Source organism: Garra rufa, chromosome 8, assembly GCF_049309525.1.
Source record: "Garra rufa chromosome 8, GarRuf1.0, whole genome shotgun sequence".
Lineage (NCBI taxonomy): Eukaryota > Metazoa > Chordata > Actinopteri > Cypriniformes > Cyprinidae > Garra > Garra rufa.
The window spans coordinates 13,682,775-13,706,114 of record NC_133368.1 but is presented as its reverse complement, the minus strand read 5'-3'; the positions used below and the strand labels follow the sequence as shown (position 1 = coordinate 13,706,114).

The window sequence follows — 23,340 nt, the reverse complement described above, 5'->3', positions numbered from 1 at the left end:
GGGATACTGGAGCTTGGTTGGGGTGGTGGGACTGCTCGCAGCAGGCGCCGGAAAATTTCCCTTATTTTCAAATCCAAAACTTGACAGGTATGTTGTGGTGTTTTTCTTGAGGTAGGTCCTCTTCGAGCACCCTGCTCCGGTCTTTCGATTACGGCTGTGGCCTACTCGTCTATTTGGATCTGTCCTTGACATATCTACCAGAACATCGTGGCTACTTTTGGCCTTCAGGTCTCCACTACAGCACTACTTTTAGGGCTACGGTCCTCTTTCCAGGTAAGCTCTTGGAAAATTTCACTTTGCAGGAGATTCCTGGACACCCCTGGCCGGATACATGTGCTTTAGAGGCCACCTGGCCTCATACCGTTTAAGTGAGTACGATCCATGTACTTTATCTAGCTATTGGCTGTTATTTAGGACCTGTCTGTGTGTTTTATATCTTTTCAGGGTAGGTCCTCAGCGAGTACCCCCCACCCCTTCTGGTCTACTGACTATGGTCGTGGCGGTGCTCATCTTTCTTAGATCTGAGACAGAAGCATTAGTTCACTTAGGGTTGGTTTTAAACCCCTTGGAAGCACGCCCTATTCAGCCCGAGGGCAGGGGAGATTGCTTTCTGTGGAGCCTTAAGGGTAAATGGATAGGTTGGCATGCTCCCCTTTCTGCGGAAGGGTTCTTACAGAGCTCCACCCTCTGGTGGGTCAGGTTTTTCTCCCTGTCTCTCAGGGTTAGGAGCCTGTCCTTTACTTCATTCAAGGTTGATTCTTACTCCTCAGGCCCTCGTATATGGGGCATGGCATACTTCCCTCTCTGCGTAAGGGAATGCCACCTCCTGGTGGGTCAGGTGTGCCTCCCTGTCTCTCAGGGTTATGAGCCGACCTTTTGCTAATATTCCAAGCCTTGAGCTCTACCCTGGGTCCACCTTCTGACCCTATCCAGGTAAGAGCGTAACAGCTCAGGCCTTTGGCCGAGGGGGATAACGTCACCGCCAGCCATCACTAACATCCAAACAGGGGCAATTACCTTAACCTAAGGGTATTGGTACTTAGTGCTCGCTATAATGGCATGCACTCCTCTCAGCATGGCAGCATGGGTATAACCATTCCCCTAGCGGCCTCTAGTCTCTTCGCCATGCTTTGGACTTAAGCTTCAGACGAAGAAGCAAGTTCTTCCGGCGCCCTTTTATACTGTGGTTGCACAGCACCGCACCGGCAGCGACGAGTTGCGCCGTAGTGACATCACAGGCTGTCGCCGGACAATTCCATTGTAGTTTTTATATATATTCTTCAGACACGAGTCACACTGACATTGTTCCCTTAGCGGCCTCTAGAGCATGCTGTCTAATTAGCATCTTGATATGCTACACCTGTGAGGTGGATGGATTATCTCGGCAAAGGTGAAGAAGAAGTGCTCACTAACACAGATGTAGACAGATTTGTGAACAATATTTTTTTTGTGTACATAGAAAATATTTGCTTTTTGTGTACATAGAAAAAGTCTTAGATCTTTGAGTTTAGCTCATGAAAAATTGGGGCAAAAACAAAAGTGTTGCGCTTATATATTTGGTCAGTGTACAATTACCTTACTAAGCAGCATATTAGGAGTTTATTGAGAGATATCTCTTAATAGTTAATGCATGAAAAAATACTATCAGAACTCAAAACTAATTCTGTATAAAACAGAAGAAAAATTGCAAAACACATGAAATCTTCAAGGTTGTGATCTATGAACAAGACAAGTGTTTATGACAAAAATACCTTGATATTTTCCAAGCTCTTCACTCCACAGGCTGTGAATCTCATAATGTCTCTCATCATGAATAAACACCACAGTTGAAGCTCCGGCATCATCTGCATTCTGTATCAGCTCCTGATATTTTATAAGATAATAAGTATCAATTGATACAATAATATACAAGAGGCATACTATTTTGTCAATTATTCAAGCAATATGTATGCAACCTACCTTTAATATTTGTCCCCCGTCTGGGTACCTTCTCAATATTTCCTTCAAGTAATCAATGAATGGTGGAGATGTAGCTCCAAATTTATTTCTAGAATGAAGGATGTAAAGTTTATCACAAATGGTACAAAACATACAAATAAAATCGGTGTAATAGATTAATACAAAATTAGCTTAATTAATGCTAGAGTTAAGCGTTAATATGCTTGGGATTATTTGTAAAATATCCCAGATAGCACATAAAAACGCAAGATGTCTGTTAAAGATTACTTCTGCTGTGTACAAAAAACTGATAAACGTCTTTAAGACGTCAGTTTTATGTACATTTTAAATCAAAAACATCTAAAATACTTTTCTGAAATGTTTAATTAACATTCCAAGAGATGTATTGCCGATGAGCAAACTAAACTAAAATATACGTCTTCCATATGTAAGCATGCACTTCAAATAGATGTCTCTGAGATGTACTAATCAAATATTAGTATGATTCATCTGCAGATTAGTCCTTGCCTGCACTCAAACACAGCTGGGGCCTTATTTATAAAGCATGCATACTCTCAGATTTGATCTTAGAGTTTGCCTATGTTTAAATCCATGCCAACACTCATATTTGTAAAAACGTCTCAGGTTACGTATGTAACCCTGGTTCCCTGAGGGAACGAGACACTGCGTCCTGAGACACTTTGGGGAACGCCATTGGCGGGCCGCACTCTGAGTCATGTCCAACGTCCAATGAGAAACGGGAGTGACGTCACAGGCGCGGTGACGTCATCGACCAGGAAGTATATAAGCACGTGCGTTTGAAGCTGGCGTCGGCTTATAGGAATGAAGCGAGCGCAGCAGGGATGCGGGAATTATGGTCCGAGACGCAGTGTCTCGTTCCCTCAGGGAACCAGGGTTACATACGTAACCTGAGACGTTCCCTTCCGGGAACTCTACACTGCGTCCTGAGACACTTTGGGGAACGAGGTATCAACGCCCCCATAATTTCCAAGGCCCTGCCCAGTTTTTGTCTGCTAGGCCAAGAGTGGAAAAGTTGTGTCTTGGTACACTTCAGCCTGGGAAACTTGCCAGGACATGAGTGATAATACATCTCTGTCTGTGGAGCCCACCAGACAAGAGGGAGAGAATGTACCTCGGCCCTCGGGCACACGAGGTTAGCATAATCCAGTGTCTGGAATACTTACCTGATGAGACACTATGGAAACTCCGCCTGGTGATCTTGCCAGGACGCGAGTGATAATGCATCTCTGTCTGTGATCAACCACCAGACAAGAGGGATAAATGAGCCTCGGCCCTCAGGCACACGAGGAGAAATGGTAGTCCTTTGTCTGCGCTACGGCCAGAACAAGAGGGACACAAGAAGTGCCTGGTGAACGTGCCAGGACACTGGAATACATCTCTGTCTGTGATCCACCACCAGACAAGAGGGATAAATGAGCCTCGGCCCTCAGGCACACGAGGCTAGGGTTCTCAACCGCTGCCTGTCACAAGACCAGTGCAGGGGGAGAAAAGGCTCCTCGGCCCTTGGGCACACGAGGAGAAATGGTAGTCCTTTGTCTGCGCTACGGCCAGAACAAGAGGGACACAAGAAGTGCCTGGTGAACGTGCCAGGACACTGGAATACGTCTCTGTCTGTGATCCACCACCAGACGAGAGGGATAAATGAGCCTCGGCCCTCAGGCACACGAGGCTAGGGTTCTCAACCGCTGCCTGTCACAAGACCAGTGCAGGGGGAGAAAAGGCTCCTCGGCCCTCGGGCACACGAGGAGAAGTGGTAGACCTTTGTCTGCGCTACGGCCAGAACAAGAGGGACACAAGAAGTGCCTGGTGGACCGCCAGGACACTAGAAAACATCTCTGTCTGTGATCAACCACCAGACAAGAGGAACACAGGCCTCGGCCCTCGGGCACGCGAGGCAGGATATCACACCTCTCGCCTGGAGGACTGCCAGGTCGAGAGGGTAGAAATCCTTTTCCTCCGTAGAGGAAAGCGCCTATAGCACCTCTAGGCCTAGCAATGCTAGGGCTGAAGGACGACTGAGCCAGGAGTGACTCTGAGGTCTAGTTCGTAGAATCTGACGAACGTTAGAGGTGAGGACCAACCCGCCGCACTGCAGATGTCCTGGATCGGGACACCTGCCATCAGAGCTTTAGAGGCTGCAATGCCTCTAGTTGAGTGAGCCTTGACTCCCAACGGGGATGGGAGACCAGAGGACTCGTAGGCAGTAGAGATGGCATCAATGATCCACTTACTGATAGTAGGCTTGGAAGCCGGGCACCCCCTCTTAGGGGGGCCGTAACAGACAAAAAGTTGCTCTGATTTACGCCACAGGGCAGCTCTGTGGACATAAGTGTCTAGTGCTCTTACTGGACACATCAAGTTATACTTCATCTGGTCGTGCTCCACGAATGGAGGAGGGTAAAACGCTTGAAGCGTTATTGGCTGTGGTGTCGCTGATGGGACCTTAGGTACGTACCCAGCTCGTGGGTAAAGGAATGCTTTGGCCAACCCTGGGGCAAAGTCAATGTAAGAAGGGGCCACTGAAAGGGCCTGCAGGTCCCCGACTCTCTTGAGAGACGTTAGCGCCAGCAGCAATGCTGTCTTTAGGGTAAGCATCCGATCGGAGGCCTCCTCTAGAGGCTCGAAGGGAGGTTTACACAGCGCCTCCAACACCACAGCTAAGTCCCATGTAGGGACTTTCGGTCTTGCACGAGGCCTCAGCCTGAGTGCACCGCGGAGGAAACGTGAGACCAGGGGGTTCTTGCCCACTGAAAGGCCGCCATGAAGGGCGTGGTAAGCCGATATAGCCGCCACGTACACCTTCAAGGTGGAGTGAGCTAACCCAGCGGACAAACGAGTTTGCAGGAACTCCAGCACTGTACCAACCGGGCAGTGGACTGGGTCTAAGCGGCGTTCATGACACCATGACGCAAACAGGTTCCACTTTAGGCCATAAAGTTTCCTCGTAGAGGGAGCTCTGGATTGAAGGATGGTCTCAGCAACCTCGGTTGAGAGACCAGCTTCTATGAGTTGTGCCCCCTCAGGGGCCACACCCATAACTTCCACTTCTCTGGGTGGGGGTGGCATATTGCGCCCCCAGCCTGAGAAAGAAGATCGCTCCTGACAGGAATCTCCCATGGAGAGCCGTCGAGGAGGGCGATTATATCCGAGAACCATACTCGGGCCGGCCAGTACGGGGCTACTAGCAGCAGCCGTACTCCGTACCGGCGCACTCTTTCCAGAACTCCCGGGAGCAGAGCGATCGGGGGAAAAGCGTACAGACGAAGCCTCGGCCACGTCTGTACCATGGCATCCAGTCCAAGAGGAGCTGGAGGAACTAGAGAGTACCAAAGGGGACATTGCGATGTCTCCTGAGTCGCAAAGAGGTCCACCTGGGCTTGACCAAAGACTCTCCATATCTGCTTCACCACCTGAGGGTGAAGCATCCATTCCCCGGGCCTCAGCCCCTGCCTCGACAGGACGTCTGCTCCCACATTGAGACGTCCAGGAATGTGAACTGCTCTCAATGAGAGAAGCTTCCCTTGTGACCACAGGATGATCTGGTACGCCAGCTTGTATAAGGGGCGTGAACGCAGACCTCCCTGGTGGTTTATATAGTAGACCACCGCCGTGTTGTCCGTGCGGACCAGCACGTGACGGTTTCTCAGGTCTGGAAGGAAATGCTTCAGAGCCAGGAACACTGCCAACATCTCTAGGCAATTTATGTGCCAGGAGTGATGCCGGTCGTTCCATAGGCCTTGGGCGGAGCGGCCACTCATGACCGCTCCCCACCCGGTGAGGGATGCATCTGTCGCTAGCGTGGCGCGGCGGCAAGGAGCTCCCAGCGCTGGACCTTGTAATAGGAACCAGGGCTTTTTCCACATGACTAAGGCACGTAGGCAGCGCCGCGTGACCTTGATCTTGCGGAATGGGTTCCCCCTCGGGGAAAACCCTTTGGTTTTGAGCCACCACTGCAGTGGTCTCATGTGCAGCAGTCCAAGAGGTATCACGTTGGATGCAGCTGCCATAAGACCTAACAGTACTTGGAACTGTTTGACAGTGAGTAGCAGGCCTAGCTTGACCGCATTTGCTGCAGTAAGGATCGACTCGATCCGAGCAGGTGACAATCGTGCCTGCATCGTGGTCGAATCCCAGATTACACCTAGATAAGTGGTTCTCTGTAATGGAGACAGCACACTTTTCTTGGCGTTGAGTCTCAACCCCAGCTTTTTCATGTGAGCAAGAACAACATCTCGATGTTGAGCCGCTAACTGTTCTGAACTGGCTAGGATGAGCCAGTCGTCTATGTAGTTGAGTATGCGGATGCCCTGGAGTCGCAGTGGAGCCAGAGCAGCATCCACACACTTCGTGAAAGTTCGGGGAGAGAGCGCTAGGCCGAACGGAAGAACTCTGTATTGGTAAGCTTTGCCCCTGAAAGCGAACCTGAGGAACTTCCGGTGTTGAGGAAGGATGGAGACGTGAAAGTATGCTTCTTTCAGATCTATCGTGACAAACCAGTCCTCGGACCTGATTTGAGACACGACCTGTCTGACAGTCAACATTTTGAACTTCAGTTTTCTTACTGAGAGGTTTAGCTGTCTGAGATCTAAAATGGGCCGCAGGCCCCCATCCTTCTTGGGAACAATGAAGTACCGGCTGTAGAACCCGGATTCTCTGTGATGAGGAGGGACCACCTCGATGGCCTCCTTCCTCAGGAGAGTATTCACTTCCTGTTCCAATACCAGAGCCTGCTCGGGGCCTACCAGAGTAGGAAATACCCCGCTGAAAGGCGGCGGCTTGGCGCCGAATTGAATGCAATAACCTTTCTCTACAGTACGCAGGACCCACATAGAAATATTTGGCAGTAGTTTCCACGCTGCCAGAAATTCTACTAAGGGAACCAGCCTCTCGAGACTGGTCTCTGGATTTATTAGAGGAGCTAACTTGGTGACCTGTAGCAGCGAACTGGCAGGATGCACCTGAAGTGAGCGCTCTAGAGACCCCCGTGGGGGTGGCGAACTCTCTGGTTCCGCTACGTTTCCGGGCGGAAGGACCAGAGAATGATGTTCGCGGGAGACTGCCGCGCCCTGTAACACCGGCAGGGTTAGCTGACGAATCTCCTGAGGGCCCCGAAGAGAGGTGGTCACCGTACTCCTCAGAGGCGGTGAAGCACCTAAGTCTTCGAGAGGGGCTGCCCTCATTGGCCCTGGGCCACGACCATCAGGGCCGTTTAGCCGAGGCCCTCTTAGACTGTAGGACGACCCTCAGGTCCGGCCTAGTCTTAGAGGACCCCGGCTTGGAGTGTTGCTGAGCCCGCCCTCTAGGCTTAGCCGGAGGGGTGCGGGTAGCAACACTCCTTTTCTGTGCATCCCGGTGCGAGGAGCTAGCTTGCGGCTGGGGCTGCTCCCGTCCAGCAGCCCCAGAGGAGTAAGTGCGGCGAGGAAGAAACCGCTGGAACGCCGCTGCCTGCCTGCGGGCCTCCTGGTGTCTGCTGACCACAGTGTCCACAGAGTCACCAAAGAGGCCAAAGGGCTGCAGGGGGGCGTCCAGGAGCGTGACCCTGTCCTTCTCCTTCATGTCGGACAGGGTCAACCAGAGATGCCTCTCCGCGGCCACCAAGGCTGCCATAGACCGCCCAATGGCACGGGCGGTCTCCTTGGTGGCGCGGAGCGCCAGGTCTGCGGTCCTGCGCATCTCTGTGACGCTCACTTCCTCACCGTCACTAAACTCCTTCAGCAGGTCGGCCTGGTATGCCTGGAGCACAGACATGGTGTGTAGGCAACCACCAGCCTGACCTGCTGCCGCATATGCCTTACCCATCAGACCAGACGTGATTTTTAGTGGCCTGGTGGGTAAGGACGGAGCCTTCAGGGACGATGCCAGGCCGGGAGACAGATAGCTCGCTAGTGTCTGCTCGACCTGGGGCATCGCCCTGTAACCGTATTCCTCCATCCCCCCCACATTACCGTAGTAATCAGAGGCGGGGGAGAAGAGACGCGAGGAATACGGTTTTTCCCACGATCTCCTGATCTCTTTGTGGAGATCGGGGAAAAAAGGAAGGCTCCGTTTGGGAGGTGCTGGCTTTGCCCGCAGGAAGCGCTCATCGAGCCTGCTTCCCTGCGGTTCATGATCTTGTGCTGGTGGCCAACTGATGTTAAGCTTGGCCACCGCGCTAGTCAGCACCTCCACTAGCTCCTCGTATTGGGGTGAATGGGGGGGCGGTTGTGGGGTGTCAACGCTCTCAACATCAACCTCCTCGGAGGAAGACAGAAGGAGCGCTGACTCCTCCTCTTGGAGGGAAGGAACCGCAGTGCGGGCTTCCTCATCCAAGAGGAGGTCATACGATCCGCTGGGTGAGGAGAGAGATAGGGGATCACCCGTCTCAACTCCCTCCAGCAGATCTACCTGCGAACCCCATGAGTGCAGCTGCCGCTCCGCCTCAGCGGAAGCGGGGCCAGACCCACGGGGAACGCTAGTGAAAGCCCCCTCCTCAAAGAGGGCTTTCCGGGAACGGAGCAACCGCAGCGGCATTCGCTCGCACTGCGGGCAGCCAACCCCCTCAAGGGCTGACCTAGCATGCTCCGCTCCCAAGCAGACTACACATAGATCGTGTGTATCCCCACCAACAATGAAACGTTGGCAGGGAGGGACACACTTTCTATGTGGCTGCTGAACCGCCTTAGAACGTGCGTTCTTAAAAGAACGTTTTCCCCCTGGCATTTTGCTCAAATAAAAGTAGTGCAAACTGGCACTAAAAAACAGCAAAATGCAGAACAGACAGACAATAACACAGAGCGCTCTCGCTGAATGACAAAAGCTGACGCCAGCTTCAAACGCACGTGCTTATATACTTCCTGGTCGATGACGTCACCGCGCCTGTGACGTCACTCCCGTTTCTCATTGGACGTTGGACATGACTCAGAGTGCGGCCCGCCAATGGCGTTCCCCAAAGTGTCTCAGGACGCAGTGTAGAGTTCCCGGAAGGGAACTGGCTTTGCCGTGGAAAAGTTCTTAACGTCACATTCAATTAAATTCAATTCAAGTTTATTTGTATAGCGCTTTTTACAATACAAATTGTTGCAGAGCAGCACATCAAGGTCCGAGCAGATGTACGCACTTTCTCTTGCGGAGTACTGCAGGTTTTTGTAAATGTGAGCTGTTCTTGCAGCTTGCTGTTCTAAATGAAAGGATTTGGATGATGATGGCAATCTTTTATATGTTAATGACATTAATTAGTTTACAAGGCAGAGAGCTGAAACCATACAATTGTGCGGATGTCCAAGATCATTTGCGATTCATAGATTTCACATCTGAAAGAAATGCGTACGTTCATTCTATGAACCACATGTACGCATATTTGAGAGATGATCGTAAAATCAAATTTAGGATGGTTTATGCACAACATTATATAAATGAGGCCCCAGCTTCTCCACTTTTACTTAAAAGTAAATACTGCAGTATAAGCTACATGATGGCATTGGTGATCTTAGATTCATGTTTATTGCTATGACATTCATTGCAGTTTCAAGAATGAATCTGTAAGTTCATGCATTCAAATTATAGCCTATAAAATGCTCTCCTTATAGACCTTATAGCCCCACCCATTTTCAGCGCTGCATTCGTTGTGTTCTGTCTTCCGGATTGTATTTTTCCACAGGTAAGATCTTACAGATACTTATCTTAGAGAAACCTTATCTAGTTTCTAGATGTTCACAAGCACAACATCTTGCTTTCTCGGCTCACACATAATGCAGCACTTTAAGTTTAAATAGATATTTTGATGCTTTTAACTAGGGCTGGGCAGTATGACGGCATATATCATTACCGTTTGCAATATGCAAACCTAACTGTGTAGCACAGTACTACTTGAAAGTTATATATAGCTAACATAAGAGTGATAAAGAAACATGCATGAATAAAAAAAAGAGTGTGATGTGCTAAATGTTAAATAGAGTTATTAAGCACAATAAGCAGTGAAAAAGAACTCAATGCGTTGCTCACACTGACTGACACATAGTCAGGCAGCACACAAAAAGCGGCCTCTCTCATACAGTATGCGATTTTAAATTAGGGAACAAGATGATATTTAATTAAGTTATCAAGCTCAATAGACCTTTATCACAGCAAAATTGGTTGCCGGAAGTGCTTGTCAAAGCAGTGTCAATTCTTCTGGCTTTGCTAGCAGAAGAATGGCATTAGTGCAGTAGATGGCATCTTCTTTATTGACATTTGCCCAAGAAAATGTGGTTAGCTTGGTGAAGGAGTATGCGAAAGTGCAAAGTTCAAAACTGGACAAGGGATACAAGTTGTTTTTACAAGGGTAAGAAAATTGCCATTTCAGTGTATTGTGGTTGCTAGTTAGCTAGTGAGCGTTTGATTATTTTTACCAGAGTCATTTAACTATATTCAACACTGACATAGCCTAAATAAAGCAACCTCCAACAGTATGCCGATTTGCAGAATTTGGGCAGATAAATTGTATGTCTGCAGTATGCTGTTTCCATTCAGTTTGCGCAGACTACAATGTAAGATATGCTAACGTAAGCCTACACATGTCATGTGATCAATTGCTCGTAAAAAAAAAAGATGAACTTTTTTAACTTTCAGCAGGACAAGGTTTAAGTTAGCAGTTGCCAGTAGGCTGTGATAACCTCCCTCCTTTCTTTGAATCCAGTGTCAGATATAATGAATGGTGAGGTAGTTAACATTCTTCAAACATGTTTTGTGTTCTCTTGTGTTCAGCATGTGGACACAAATCTATTTCAGAAGTTCTCCATTATAGTTTTAGACATAACTACTTAATTGCAAAAATCTTCAAAACGGCCACTCTGTAGTAAATAGGGTGTGGTCTGGACCTTCAGGTTCAAGGTTATTTTATTCCACTGCTGTTGCAGTGTTTTTACCCTTTCTGTTATCTTCATTTTGCTCAGTCATGTTTCTTGACCACACAACTCTTGTGTTAAAGGGGTCATAAGATGCAATTTCATGTTTTCCTTTGACTTTGGAGTGTTACAAGCTGTTTGTACTTATATAAGATCCGTAAAGTCGCAAAAAAGAGATATTCTTTATAAACCCTGGTGAAAAAAACAGCTAAAACCAGCCTAGGCTGGTTGGCTGGTTTTAGCTGGTTTTAGCTGGTCATAGCTGGTCGGCAGGCTGGTTTTAGAGGGGTTTTGGCCTTTCTTAGCTGGTCAGGCTGGAAAACCACCAGCTAAAACCAGCCTCACCAGCCTGGCCAGGCTGGGAGACCAGCTAAAACCAACTACTTCCAGCTTAAACCAGCCAATACCAGCCAACCAGCCTAGGCTGGTTTTAGCTGGTTTTTTTTCAGCAGGGAAAGTTAAGACTGAGCCATACAAGATTAATTAGGCCTTTTCCTCTGGCCCCTGACGACTACCTTTCATCTTAGACTGGACTGTGGCTGGACATAGCTGCCAGCTCAGGGGATCCCAAGTACAGTGACAGGGGTTAATGCCGGTTCCTTGCAATTTTCCCTACTCTCGTCAAATTCAGAGACTCTGCCTTTGGCAGACAAGTAGATTGGCTACCCGGTAGCCTTCCTGGGAGAATTAGGGGTTGATGTATGAAATACCCCCAGACCCTTGGCCATATCCCTTTAAAAATAAATACTCTGCTACTGATTCTGAGTGTTGAGTTCTGCCCCAGGATTTTACTTTTCTGGGAAGCTCAGCCCTCTGGCTGTAGGGGGGGATAGCATCACCAACAGCTGCTGGATCATCTAAGGGGTAACTTCTATGGCTATGCTGTAAAGTAGGTACTTAATGCTCTCTTTGGTACTTGGCATGCACTCCCCTTACCATGGCAGCATCGTTATTGCATTCCACATAGTGACCGCTAGAGGATGTGCACTACCAGTCAAAAGTTTGGACACACTTCCCCATCAAAGAGAATGTGGAAGTGTGTCCAAGCTTTTGACTGGTAGTGTAGTTTGAGTCCCCTCGAAAGGAATGTCTTATGTAACCATGGTTCCCCGAGAAGGTAACAAGACACTGCATCCTTTTTGCTTTCCATGACTCGGATGCAAGCTTCAGATGAAGAAGTAGATGACATATTCTCTTAGCGCCCTTTTATACTGTGATCGCACAGGCTGTCATATGCCAATGGTATTGTTGATCTTCAGACACTGATTATACCGAAAGTGTTCCCCATACTGACCACTAGAAATAGAAATAGTTTTGAAATGTAAATTTTTTCAGCTGTGGACAAGGTTGACATATGTAGCTGTGGTCTGTCTCGGGTAGTTCCTGGTCAAAAGCTCCCAAGAAAATAGGTCTTTACCCCAATGTTCCAAACAAACTGGCGATGTCACAAGGAGTCAGAGACGTGCGGATCCATTTGCAAGGCTTTATTGAGAAGTGTCAACATGCAGGAATAATCACCAGAAAACAGGAACAACGTAGGTAATCCAGGAAACAGTTCAATAGACAGGCAATGGTCGCAATGGCAGGTAGCAGGAATCGTCAACGGGGTACACAGTCCAGAGTCATACACAGAGAATCCAACACAGAGATAAATGCTTAGAATTACGACCATAGGAACAATAAGACTTCGCAAGGTGGCTGTGTGTGTGAGTGGCTTAAATGCAGTCAGAGTGATGAGGTGCAGCTGTGAGAACTAATCAGTGTAGTGAGAAACAAGGGCCAGGTGAATGCAGTGATTAGTGCAGTGGCTTGTGGGGAATGAAGTCCATGAAATGTGGTGCAAGAGTTCATGATGACAGGGAAGACCAGATACGTGACAGAGCCCCTCCCCAAGGAGCGGCTTCCAGACGCTCTAACCACCTTATACAACCTGGAGGGTGGTGGAGCGGAGGCGGAACAGGGGGAGGGATGGAGGGCCAGGTCCATGTAGGGGTACTGGAACCACGAAATGAGGCGGAGCCGACGGAGAGAGAAGCCATGGTGGAGGAAGGGTTGGCTCCTGCATGGGGCCGACCGACGGAGGTGGAGCCGGTGGAGCCGGTGGAGCCCGAGGCGGAACCGGAGAGTCGATGGTCCTGGGCGACACAGAGGATCCGGAGGGCCAAGGCGGAACCCAAGGCTCTGGCGACCCCGGCGGAGATGGAGGTCCGGAGGTACGCAGCGGAGCCGGAGTGACAGAGGATCGAGGCTGTGCCCACGGGAGGGAGGAGGTCCACAGAGCAGGCAGGATGGAGTGACGAGGCGCAGCCGGAGGAGTAGAGTCCAGAGGCGAAGGTGGGGCGACCACTGACCGGGGCGGAGCCGGAGAGACGATGGAGCCCGGAGGAGCTGGTGGGCCGACGGCCGACAATGGAGACGAGGGAGCACAGAGCCGGGGTGGAGCTGCAGGGTCGGAGGGCCGAGGTGGAGCACAGGACTCTGAGACTGGAGGTGATGGTGAGGGATCCTTCAGTCTGGACACCGATGGCGACTGGCAGTCCCACGGCAAGTCCTCTGCACCGAAGGTGGGATGTGGGTGAGTAGAGGGACTGTCAGGAGACAGAGGTGGCGGGACTGGAGCAGCAGGGAGGGTGGGTGGGAAACCACACAGTCCATGCATGGCCTCCGTGACCAGAACCGGGCAGACAGGAACCTCAGGACGGCTGGATGGAACCAGCGGAGGCTCTGGAAGGCTGGGCGGAACCAGCAGAGATTCTGGAAGGCCGGGCGGGACCAGCGGAGACTCTGGAAGGCCGGGCGGGACCAGCGGAGACTCTGGAAGGCCGGGCGGGACCAGCGGAGACTCTGGAAGGCCGGGCGGGACCAGCGGAGACTCTGGAAGGCCGGGCGGGACCAGCGGAGACTCTGGAAGGCCGGGCGGGACCAGCGGAGACTCTGGAAGGCCGGGCGGGACCAGCGGAGACTCTGGGAGGCCGGACGGGACCAGCGGAGACTCTGGGAGGCCGGGCGGGACCAGTGAAGACTCTGGAAGGCCGGGCGGGACCAGCGGAGACTCTGGGAGGCCGGACGGGACCAGCGGAGACTCTGGGAGGCCGGACGGGACCAGCGGAGACTCTGGGAGGCCGGGCGGGACCAGCGAAGACTCTGGAAGGCCGGGCGGGACCAGCGGAGACTCTGGAAGGCCGGGCGGGACCAGCCGAGACTCTGGAAGGCCGGGCGGGACCAGCCGAGACTCTGGAAGGCCGGGCGGGACCAGCGGAGACTCTGGAAGGCCGGGCAGGACCAGTGAAGACTCTGGAAGGCCGGGCAGGACCAGTGGAGACTCTGGAAGGCTGGGCGGAACCAGCGGAGATTCTGGAAGGCTGGTTGGGAGACCAGCTGCTCGAGCCGACAGCAGCGGTGGGTCCTCCACGCTAGAAATTAACCTCGGATAGGCCATTTTTGTAGCAGGCTCTGGCGTGGTAGACTTCTTGTGCTGAGGCTCGGGGCTAGCAGACATCTTGTGCTGTGGCTCTTTTGAAACATCCACAGTTAACATAGAGCCACATAGCAGCAACGCATACTGTATTTAGTCCTCCACTGAACATTTAAATTCTCCTCCTGGCAACATTGACTTAGTTGGCTCATTAAGTCCCCGGCGGAATAAGTCCTTAAGGTAAACTTCATCACAAAATGGTAATTTAAGTGACAGCTCACAGAATCTGTGGACATATTCCTTAATGGGGAGATTTCCTTGTCGGAGGAGCAGAAGCTGGTCGACTGGGTCCATGTTGGTGCTGGTGGTGGAACAAAGCCGCTGGATCCGGGTGTGGCGAAGTCTTCTCTCACAAGGAGTCAGAGACGTGCGGATCCATTTGCAAGGCTTTATTGAGAAGTGTCAACATGCAGGAATAATCACCAGAAAACAGGAACAACGTAGGTAATCCGGGAAACAGTTCAATAGACAGGCAATGGTCGCAATGGCAGGTAGCAGGAATCGTCAACGGGGTACACAGTCCAGAGTCATACACAGAGAATCCAACACAGAGATAAATGCTTAGAATTACGACCATAGGAACAATAAGACTTCGCAAGGTGGCTGTGTGTGTGAGTGGCTTAAATGCAGTCAGAGTGATGAGGTGCAGCTGTGAGAACTAATCAGTGTAGTGAGAAACAAGGGCCAGGTGAATGCAGTGATTAGTGCAGTGGCTTGTGGGGAATGAAGTCCATGAAATGTGGTGCAAGAGTCCATGATGACAGGGAAGACCAGATACGTGACAGGCGAGGTGCTGTAATGGATTTTAATTGAATTTCTTGAGATGTAAGCATCCTCTGTTTTGAAATGCATACCACACATGAACATACTCCTGTTTTTTGTTTCAAAAGAAGGACCTTCATCTTGCCATATCACGCTGACACATAGCTGAAGTGCATGCACAGAAAGCCAGCAATGCTTCAGAACATACCTAACAAAGCATATGCTGTTTTTTCAACAGGTAAACATGTATCTGATAAACAGAGACTAAATAAATAGCTATAACGAGATATACCGTGATGTTACTGTGAAATAAAATACTTCATATTGTGGAGTATTTTTTCATCATATTGTACATCCCCACTTCTAACCAGAATGATAATTTTACATGTAAATATAGTCAAAATCAAGCACAGCCATTGTATTTAATCTTGTGTCTTTTGGTGCAGATTAACAGCTTTGAAGGGAGAGCTGGTTAACATAGAAATATTGTAGAAAAAGATATCATGTTTCCATATGCATAAATAGATTTTAAAATAAAAGTGTGTTCATATTCAACTAAAGATTTTACAATGAAAATGTAGACTAAGCTTCACTAATTAAACAAGTACATTGAACTTAGTTTTACCCCTAAGCAACGAACGATAAAGAACTTTGCCGCAAGTCTATGCACATGACAGAATACTGTTATGTCTTTGCTTGCACTTCTAATAATCACTGTACCATCTTCTGTCTGGTAGAGCTGAATTACAGTCCTGCTGTACAGCATCACACTGGTCAAACCACATTATTGCATCACGCATAAACTTACAATTGATCATATGAGCTCAAGCAACTATTCAAAAAACAAAAATATTTGTCAGTATTTTTTTTTATTATTGTTAATGTCGACCAATTATAAATAAAACGTCTAATTTAATTATACATTTTGCTTATTTATTAATAAATAAAACATTTAATAAATAAAAATCACTTACTTCTTTTTCTTCTTTTGCCTTGATGCTGAACTCATTGTTGTTCTTTTACAATCTCCTGTGTGGTTAAAAATGTTTAAAAATGATTAACTTTCAAAATTCTTAAAGGAAGCATTGTTTTGAACAATTGTTATTATTCTGTGGTAGTTGTTATACTATTTTTACATACATTAATTTCTTGGGTCTGCTGTGGCTTCTAGCTACAACACACTTGTGGGCAGAAGTTTACATACACCTTGCAGAATCATCAAAATATTACAAATTTAAAAAATGTAAGACCAGTCATTCAAACTGCATTTTTTTTATTTCATACATTCTGGAGAATCTTTTTTCACACAACAGATGTTTACATATAGCCCAAAATACAAAATAATGACAAAATAATTCACAATATACATAAAACAGTAGGCAAGAAGTACTTGGGTGACCTACTACTCTGCCAAGATTCTTAAGTTTACATCTATAGCCAATGGGAGAAAAAAAGGAGGGCGAGGCTAGCAACGTCTTGGGGCTATTGTGTTTTCCAGTTGCGCTACCAAAATGTATCACTGTCCTGCCCGATTCCTTCCTTTATTCACGTTGTTCCTTGACACGTAGTGGTGAAACGTCTCAGGTTACGTATGTAACCCTGGTTCCCCAAGGGAACGAGACGCTGCGTCACAAATGCTTTGGGGAATGCCATTGGCGAACCACGCTCTGAATACGTGTGCATAGTCCAATAGAAAGAGGCGTGACGTCACGAACATGATGACATCACCAACCAGGAAGCTATAAAAGCATGTGCGCTGGCAACAGCGTCAGCTTCGAAGCATGAAGCGAGCGCTCGCAGGGATGCCGGAAGACTGGTAACGAGACGCAGCGGTATAGTGGTTGGGACCTTGGGAACATACCCTGCTCTAGGGTAGAGGAAGGCTATACTGGACGCAAAGTCGAGACATGAAGGGGCCACCGAAAGGGCCTGCAGGTCCCCCACTCTCTTTAAAGAAGACAAAGCTAAAAGAAGGGTGGTCTTAATTGAAAAGAAGCGGTCTGAGATCTCTTCAATGGGTTCGAAGGGATGATTACACAGAGCTTCAAGTACCACAGCCAGGTCCCAGGTAGGGACACAAGGTCATACTGGAGGCCTCAGCCTCAGCACACCACGGAGGAAACGTATGACTAGGGGATTCTTACCCACTGAGAGGCCACCAAGAGGGGTGTGGTAGGCCGAAATTGCCGCTACGAGCACCTTCAGGGTGGAGTGGGAAATTCCCGTGGAGAAACGGGTCTGTAAGAACTCCAGAACTGTACCAATCGGGCAGTTAACAGGGTCTAACTGGCTATCTCTACACCAAGCTGTGAAGAGCCTCCACCTATAAGCATGCATTTTCCTCGTTGAGGGAGCTCTGGATTGGAGGATGGTCTCAACAACCTCGGTTGAGAGACCAGAAGCTATGAGTTGTGACCCCTCAGGGGCCACACCCACAGCTTCCACATCTAAGGGCGGGGGTTAAGGTCCACTAGGTCCGAGAACCATACTCGACCTGGCCAGTACGGGGCTACTAATAGTAGACTTAACCCGTCCCGGCGAACTCTCTCCAGAACTCCTGGGAGCAGAACAATTGGGGGAAAGCGTACAGACGTAGCCTCGGTCTTAGAGCATGGAATACTGCCAACATCTCTAGACAGTTGATGTGCCATCCGTGATGGCCTGCATTCCACAGACCGCGGGCTGAGCGGCCACTCATGACCACTCCCCAACCGGTGAGAGATGTGTCCGTCGCTAGTGTGACACGGCGACAAGGAGTTCCCAACACCGGGCCCTGAGACAAGAACCAAGGTTTCTTCCACATGTCTAAGGCACGTAGGCATCGCCGCATGACCTTGATTGTGCGAAGCGGATTTCCCCTCGGGCAGAATCCCTTTGTTTTGAGCCACCACTGTAAAGGTCTCATGTACAGCAGGCCAAGAGGTATCACGTTGGATGCAGCTGCCATCAGACCTAGTAGTTTCTGGAACTCTTTTACAGTAAGTGACTGGCCTTCTCTGACTCTCCTGACTGAAGTGAGAATCGACTCCAATCGATCCAAACAGGTGACAAACGTGCCTGCATCATGGTCGAATCCCACACCATGCCTAGATAAGTTGTCCTCTGTAATGGAGAAAGTACACTTTTCTTGACATTCAGTCTCAACCCCAGCGCTTTCATATTGGCAAGGACAACATCTTGATGTTGAACCGCTAACTGCTCTGACTGGGCTAAAATCAGCCAACCATCTATGTAGTTTAGTATGCGGATGCCCCGGAGACGCAGATGTGCCAGAGCTGCATCCACACACTTCGTGAAGGTGCGGGGTGAGAATCCCAGGCCGAAAGGAAGAACGCGGCATTGGTATGCTTTGCCCCTGAAAGCAAACCTCAGGAACTTCCTGTGACGAGGAAGGATGGAGACATGGAAGTATGCGTCTTTCAAATCTATCGTGACAAACCAGTCCTCAGACCTGATTTGAGACATGATCTGACTGAGAGTTAACATTCTGAACTTCAGCTTCATGACTGCATGGTTCAACCGGCGCAGATCTAGAATAGGACGCAAGCCTCCATCCTTCTTTGGAACAATGAAGTAGTGGCTGTAGAGCCCGCACTCTCTCTCGTGAGGAGGGACCACCTTGATGGCCTCCTTCCTTAGAAGGGAGTTCACTTCCTGTTCCATAACCAGAGCCTGCTCGGGGCCCACGATAGTGGGAAAGACCCCTCGAAAGGTGGCGGCGGGGCGCCAAATTGGATTTAATATCCTTTCTTTACAGTACGCAGGACCCATGCGGACACATTTGGCAGTAGTTTCCACGGTGCTAAATAGTCTGCTAGGGGAACCAGCCTCTCGAGGCTGGCCTCTGGAGTTGCCTGAGCTATTAATTCGGTGCCCTGTAATGACTGAACGGCAGGAGAAGTCCGAACTAACTGCTCTAGGGACCCCCGTAGGGGTGGCGAGCCCCTCGGCTCCGCTATCCAAGCAGGCGGAACAGACCAAGGTTTTGACTCGCAAGGGACCACTGCGCCCTGCGATGTTAGCAGGGGTGGCAGACTGATCCCCTGAGGGCATCGGGGGGAGACGGAGACCGTGGAATGCGGTGCTACCCGCTCGTTGCCGATGGGGGCTGCCCAGGGCCGTTTGGCTGAGGACCTCCGAGACTAAAGCACAACCTTCAGGTCAGGCCTAGCCTTGGAGGTCAGCCAAAGCAGCCCAGCAGCCTCTGCAATGACGGCGAGGAAGGTACCGCTGCTTGTTTGCGTGCCCCCTGGTACCTGTTGACGTCAGAGTCGACTGTGTCGCCAAACAGGCCAGAAGGGGCAAGCGGGGCGTCCAGGAGGAAGACCCTGTCCTTCTCCCTCATGTCGGGCAGGGTCAACCACAGATGCCTCTCCCATAGCACAGGCGGTCTCCTTGGTGTCACGGAGGGCAAGATCAGCGGTACGACAAAGCTCATTTACGCCGATTTCCTCGCCAGTGTGGAGATCCCTCAGCAGGTCGGCTTGATATGGCTGCAACACTGACATGGTGTGCAGGCATACACCAGCCTGACCAGCTGCTGTGTACCCTTTACCCACCAGCCCCGAAGTTGTTCGAAGGGGCTTGGAGGGTAGTGTAGGAGCCTCTAAGGACATGCCGCATCAGGGGACAGATACCTAGCTAGCGTCTGCTCTACCCAGGGCATCGCCTTATATCCCCTCTCTGTCATGCCCACCACATTCCCATAATAATCTGAGGTGGGGATAAACACACAAGAGGAGAAGAAAGGCAAGCTTCTACGTGGAGGTGGTGCTCTAGTCCGCAGGAAGCGCTCATCTAACTTGCTCATCTAACAAAATAACATAAGCAAAGACCGACAGAGAAACTCAAGATACAGACAGACTTATAAAGGGACACTAATAATTACAGACAGGTGAAGGAGATAATGACAAACGAGGGCTAAACCAAATAACACAGATCAATGGGGGAAGACAATGGGAGAAACCAATGACCAAAACAGACATGAAATGTGACATAACGCCCCTCCTCCGAATAGGCGCGTCCTCGCGCCGTAGAAAAAGAAAAAGAAAACAGACAAGAAGGGCGGAAAAAAACAGAAAAAAACTGACCATGGAGGAGGCTTTGGCGGAGGACGCAACCCAAGGAGGGAGACCAAAACAAAAGTCCAAATGGCAAACAAGACAGTCCAAGGGGGCGACGACGGTGGGAGGAACCAGGGTGGACACAGGAGGGACCTGGGGCAGGAGGAACAGAGCGAGACCCAGACCGCAGCCATGATGATGGCCCACGGTGGAGCCGACGGAGGGAGGAGCCATGGTGGAGGAAGGGGTGCCGACTCCAGGGGGCCGACCGACAGAGGCGGAGCAGGTGGAGAAGGAGCCCGAGGCGGAGATGGAGAGCCGAAGATCCTGGGCAATGCCGAGGATCCGGAGGGCCAAGGCGGAACTGGAGGCTCTGGCGGCGGAGGCGGAGATCCGGAGGTCCACGGCGGAGCCGGAGCAACAGAGGATGGAGGCTGTGTCCAAGGGAGGGAGGAGTCCCTAGGAGCCGGTGGGACGGCGTGACGAGGTGTAGCCGGAGAAGCAGAGTCCTGAGGTGACAGAGGGGTGACGACCGACCAGGGCGGAGCCGGAAAGACAAGGGAGTCTGGTGGAGCTGGTGGAACGACGGGCGACGCTGGAGATGAGGGAGCTGAGAGCCGTGGTGGAGCCGCAGGGTTGGAGGGCCGAGGTGGAGTTCTGGACTCTGAGGCTGGAGGCGGAGATGAGGGATCCTCCAGCCGAAACACCGATGGAAGCAGGCAGACCCGCGGCGAGCCCACTGCACAGGTGGTGGACTGAGGGTGAGCAGGGGGACTGGCCGATGTCAGCGTTGATTCTGGAAGGTTGGGCAGAACCAACGATGACTCTGGATGACTAGACGGGATCAGTGGTGACTCTGGATGGCTGGACGGAACCAGCAGAGATTCAGGATGGCTGGACGGAACCAGTGGAAATTCAGGATGGCTGGATGGAACCAGCGGAGATTCAGGACGACTGGACGGAACCAGCAGAGACCAGGCAGATCCAGACATCGACAGAAGAGGGAGGGAGGGTGGGTGGGAAGTCCAGTCAGACAGATGGTTCGGTGAAAAAGTCAATAAGATCCTCAGAGTTATTTGCTGAAACTTCAGAAAAGAAGTCTATTAAGTCCCCAGAGTTGTGCTCAAGCAGTGGGCAGGGCAATCCATATCCCTCTTTTGCTCCACGCAGCACTCCACAGTCGCGGATGTAATGGCCAGCTCTCGCACCTGGTCGGATGTTTTGAGCTCGTCGGCGCTCCATAGTGCTGTCGCTCCGGGCTCAAGCTTTCCGTCCTCGGTGAATCCGGGCTCATACTCCGGGCTCATAATTGATTCATTGCTTCAGGATATGGTCAAGCAGATGGTGTTCCCAAAGCGTTTAGACGCAGCTTGAGTTCCTAAAGTGGTGGAACCAGCAGAGTTCCTCTGCTGGTTCCGTCCAGCCGTCCTGAATCTCCGCTGGTTCTATCCAGCCATCCTGAATCTCCGCTGGTTCCGTCCAGCCATCCTGAAATCTCTGCTGGTTCCTAAAGTGGAACTCAATTTGGTGCTTGTGCACTGTTTTTCAAACACAGAATTGATTCCTCTTTCACGTATTCTTGAGCTTGAACGGATACCTGATACGGAAAACCATGAAATTCAATAGTGTGTCCTAACTTTTTCACATGGCTGTATATAATGTAATTATATATAATTTATCAGTTAGGGTGGGAATGATGACTACATTTGTATAAACGTCTGCGTGTCTCATCTATCACTCAGAATTCAGACTAAGACCTGAACCGTGAATTTTAAGATCCATTGCAATCAAAAACGAATACATCAAAAAGAAATTACAATGCAGAGTTTTCCGCAGTGAAGTTTAGCCATTGTCTTTTTTATCCGGGCTAGTTAAATTCATTTTGGGCTACCAAACTTTGAAGATTGCCTGCCCAAAGGGATACAAGGGATTTTGAAATTTTGTTAGCCCTGCAGGGAAACGATGCAACTCACTAGCTCAAATGACGAGAACATGGTAGTGGATTTAGTGCATTCAGATTGCGTTCATACTGCACACATGCATGCTTGATAATACTTTATTTATACTATACACATGCATACTTTTTAACAGTTTTTAAATGTAAAACCTATTCAGACAAAATGTGATTTTAGATTTTAGAAAAAGGCCACAGGAAAGTCAAGCTCAAAAGCCTGAACAAAGAAAGAGGTGGAAACTCCAAAAGTTATGCTTATAAATGTGCAAATCTTATGTAAAATATTCTGTCTCTGTCAATTTATTCTACTTAATCTGAACAACCTTGCCTGAAGAACACGTTTTTTGCTCAACCTTTGCAACCAGTGTCATAAAATTCTAGGTTAATAATTGTCAAAATATTCTCCACCTCTGTGGACCTAATCAGTGGAGCTTGACTTAGTTATGCTTAGGGACAAGGATATGGTTAGCGTGTGGCTTGACCTTCAAGCTTCACCTATTATGTTCAGAGAGGGTGGCTGGACGACGTCAGCTCTTAAGTGACAATATATATCTATGGTTAATGACATGAAATGGCTTAAAATTGCAATTTTTATCCCTGATTAAGGTGCTTACAGGTGTCACGTTGCGTGCAGGAATGGGCAAACAACGAAGGAGTAACATGACAAGTATCAAAGTCTTTAATAAATCTTTAGGCCGGGTAACAATCAGACAGAAAACGCAGGAGAACACACGCACAAAGAAGAAACATAGGTGTAACGTTGTTGCCAGACAGAGAAACAGGGAAAACAAACAAACATATAAAGGGGGGCTAATAACTAAGACAGGTGAAGGGGATTACGCAAATGAGCAGGAAGTCCAAAACAAACAGTACAACAGGGTAGACAATGGGAGAAACTAAAACAAACAATCAAAGGGCTTGACAACAGGCTTGCCAAACAGTACAAAATATATATTTTAAAAAATATCTTACGCATATACTTAATGGTCTTAAAGTGCTTGGACCCCAACATTTATTACTTAAGATTATTACTTATTATTACTTGTAGAAGACAAAATAAAATCACTTTTAGACTATATGTAAACATACTGTATGTTACGTGAAATCGCTTATTAGGTTAGAGCCAAGTAACAAAATAAACAAACTAAAATAAATAATTATGAGCCACACATTTTGCAGACTTCTAAACTTTGTTGAAAGGAATTAGGTAACAATTATAAAACAATTATAACAATGACCATGTAA

The 23,340-nt window shown here is 49.3% G+C and overlaps 1 protein-coding gene across 1 annotated transcript in view; it reads right to left on the bottom strand.

Annotated features, from left to right (window-relative positions):
- Window positions 1-17,415, bottom strand: part of LOC141340088 (sacsin-like) — a 41,038-nt gene extending 23,623 nt beyond the window's left edge. The window contains exons 1-4 of the mRNA XM_073845022.1: window positions 17,223-17,415; window positions 16,940-17,120; window positions 1,960-2,047; window positions 1,752-1,863 (exon numbers count right to left, since the gene is read on the bottom strand). Of these exons, the coding sequence (XP_073701123.1) occupies window positions 1,752-1,863; window positions 1,960-2,047; window positions 16,940-17,120; window positions 17,223-17,415 (574 nt within the window). The remainder of the gene's footprint in view (window positions 1-1,751; window positions 1,864-1,959; window positions 2,048-16,939; window positions 17,121-17,222) is intronic.
- Window positions 17,416-23,340: the final 5,925 nt, after the last annotated feature.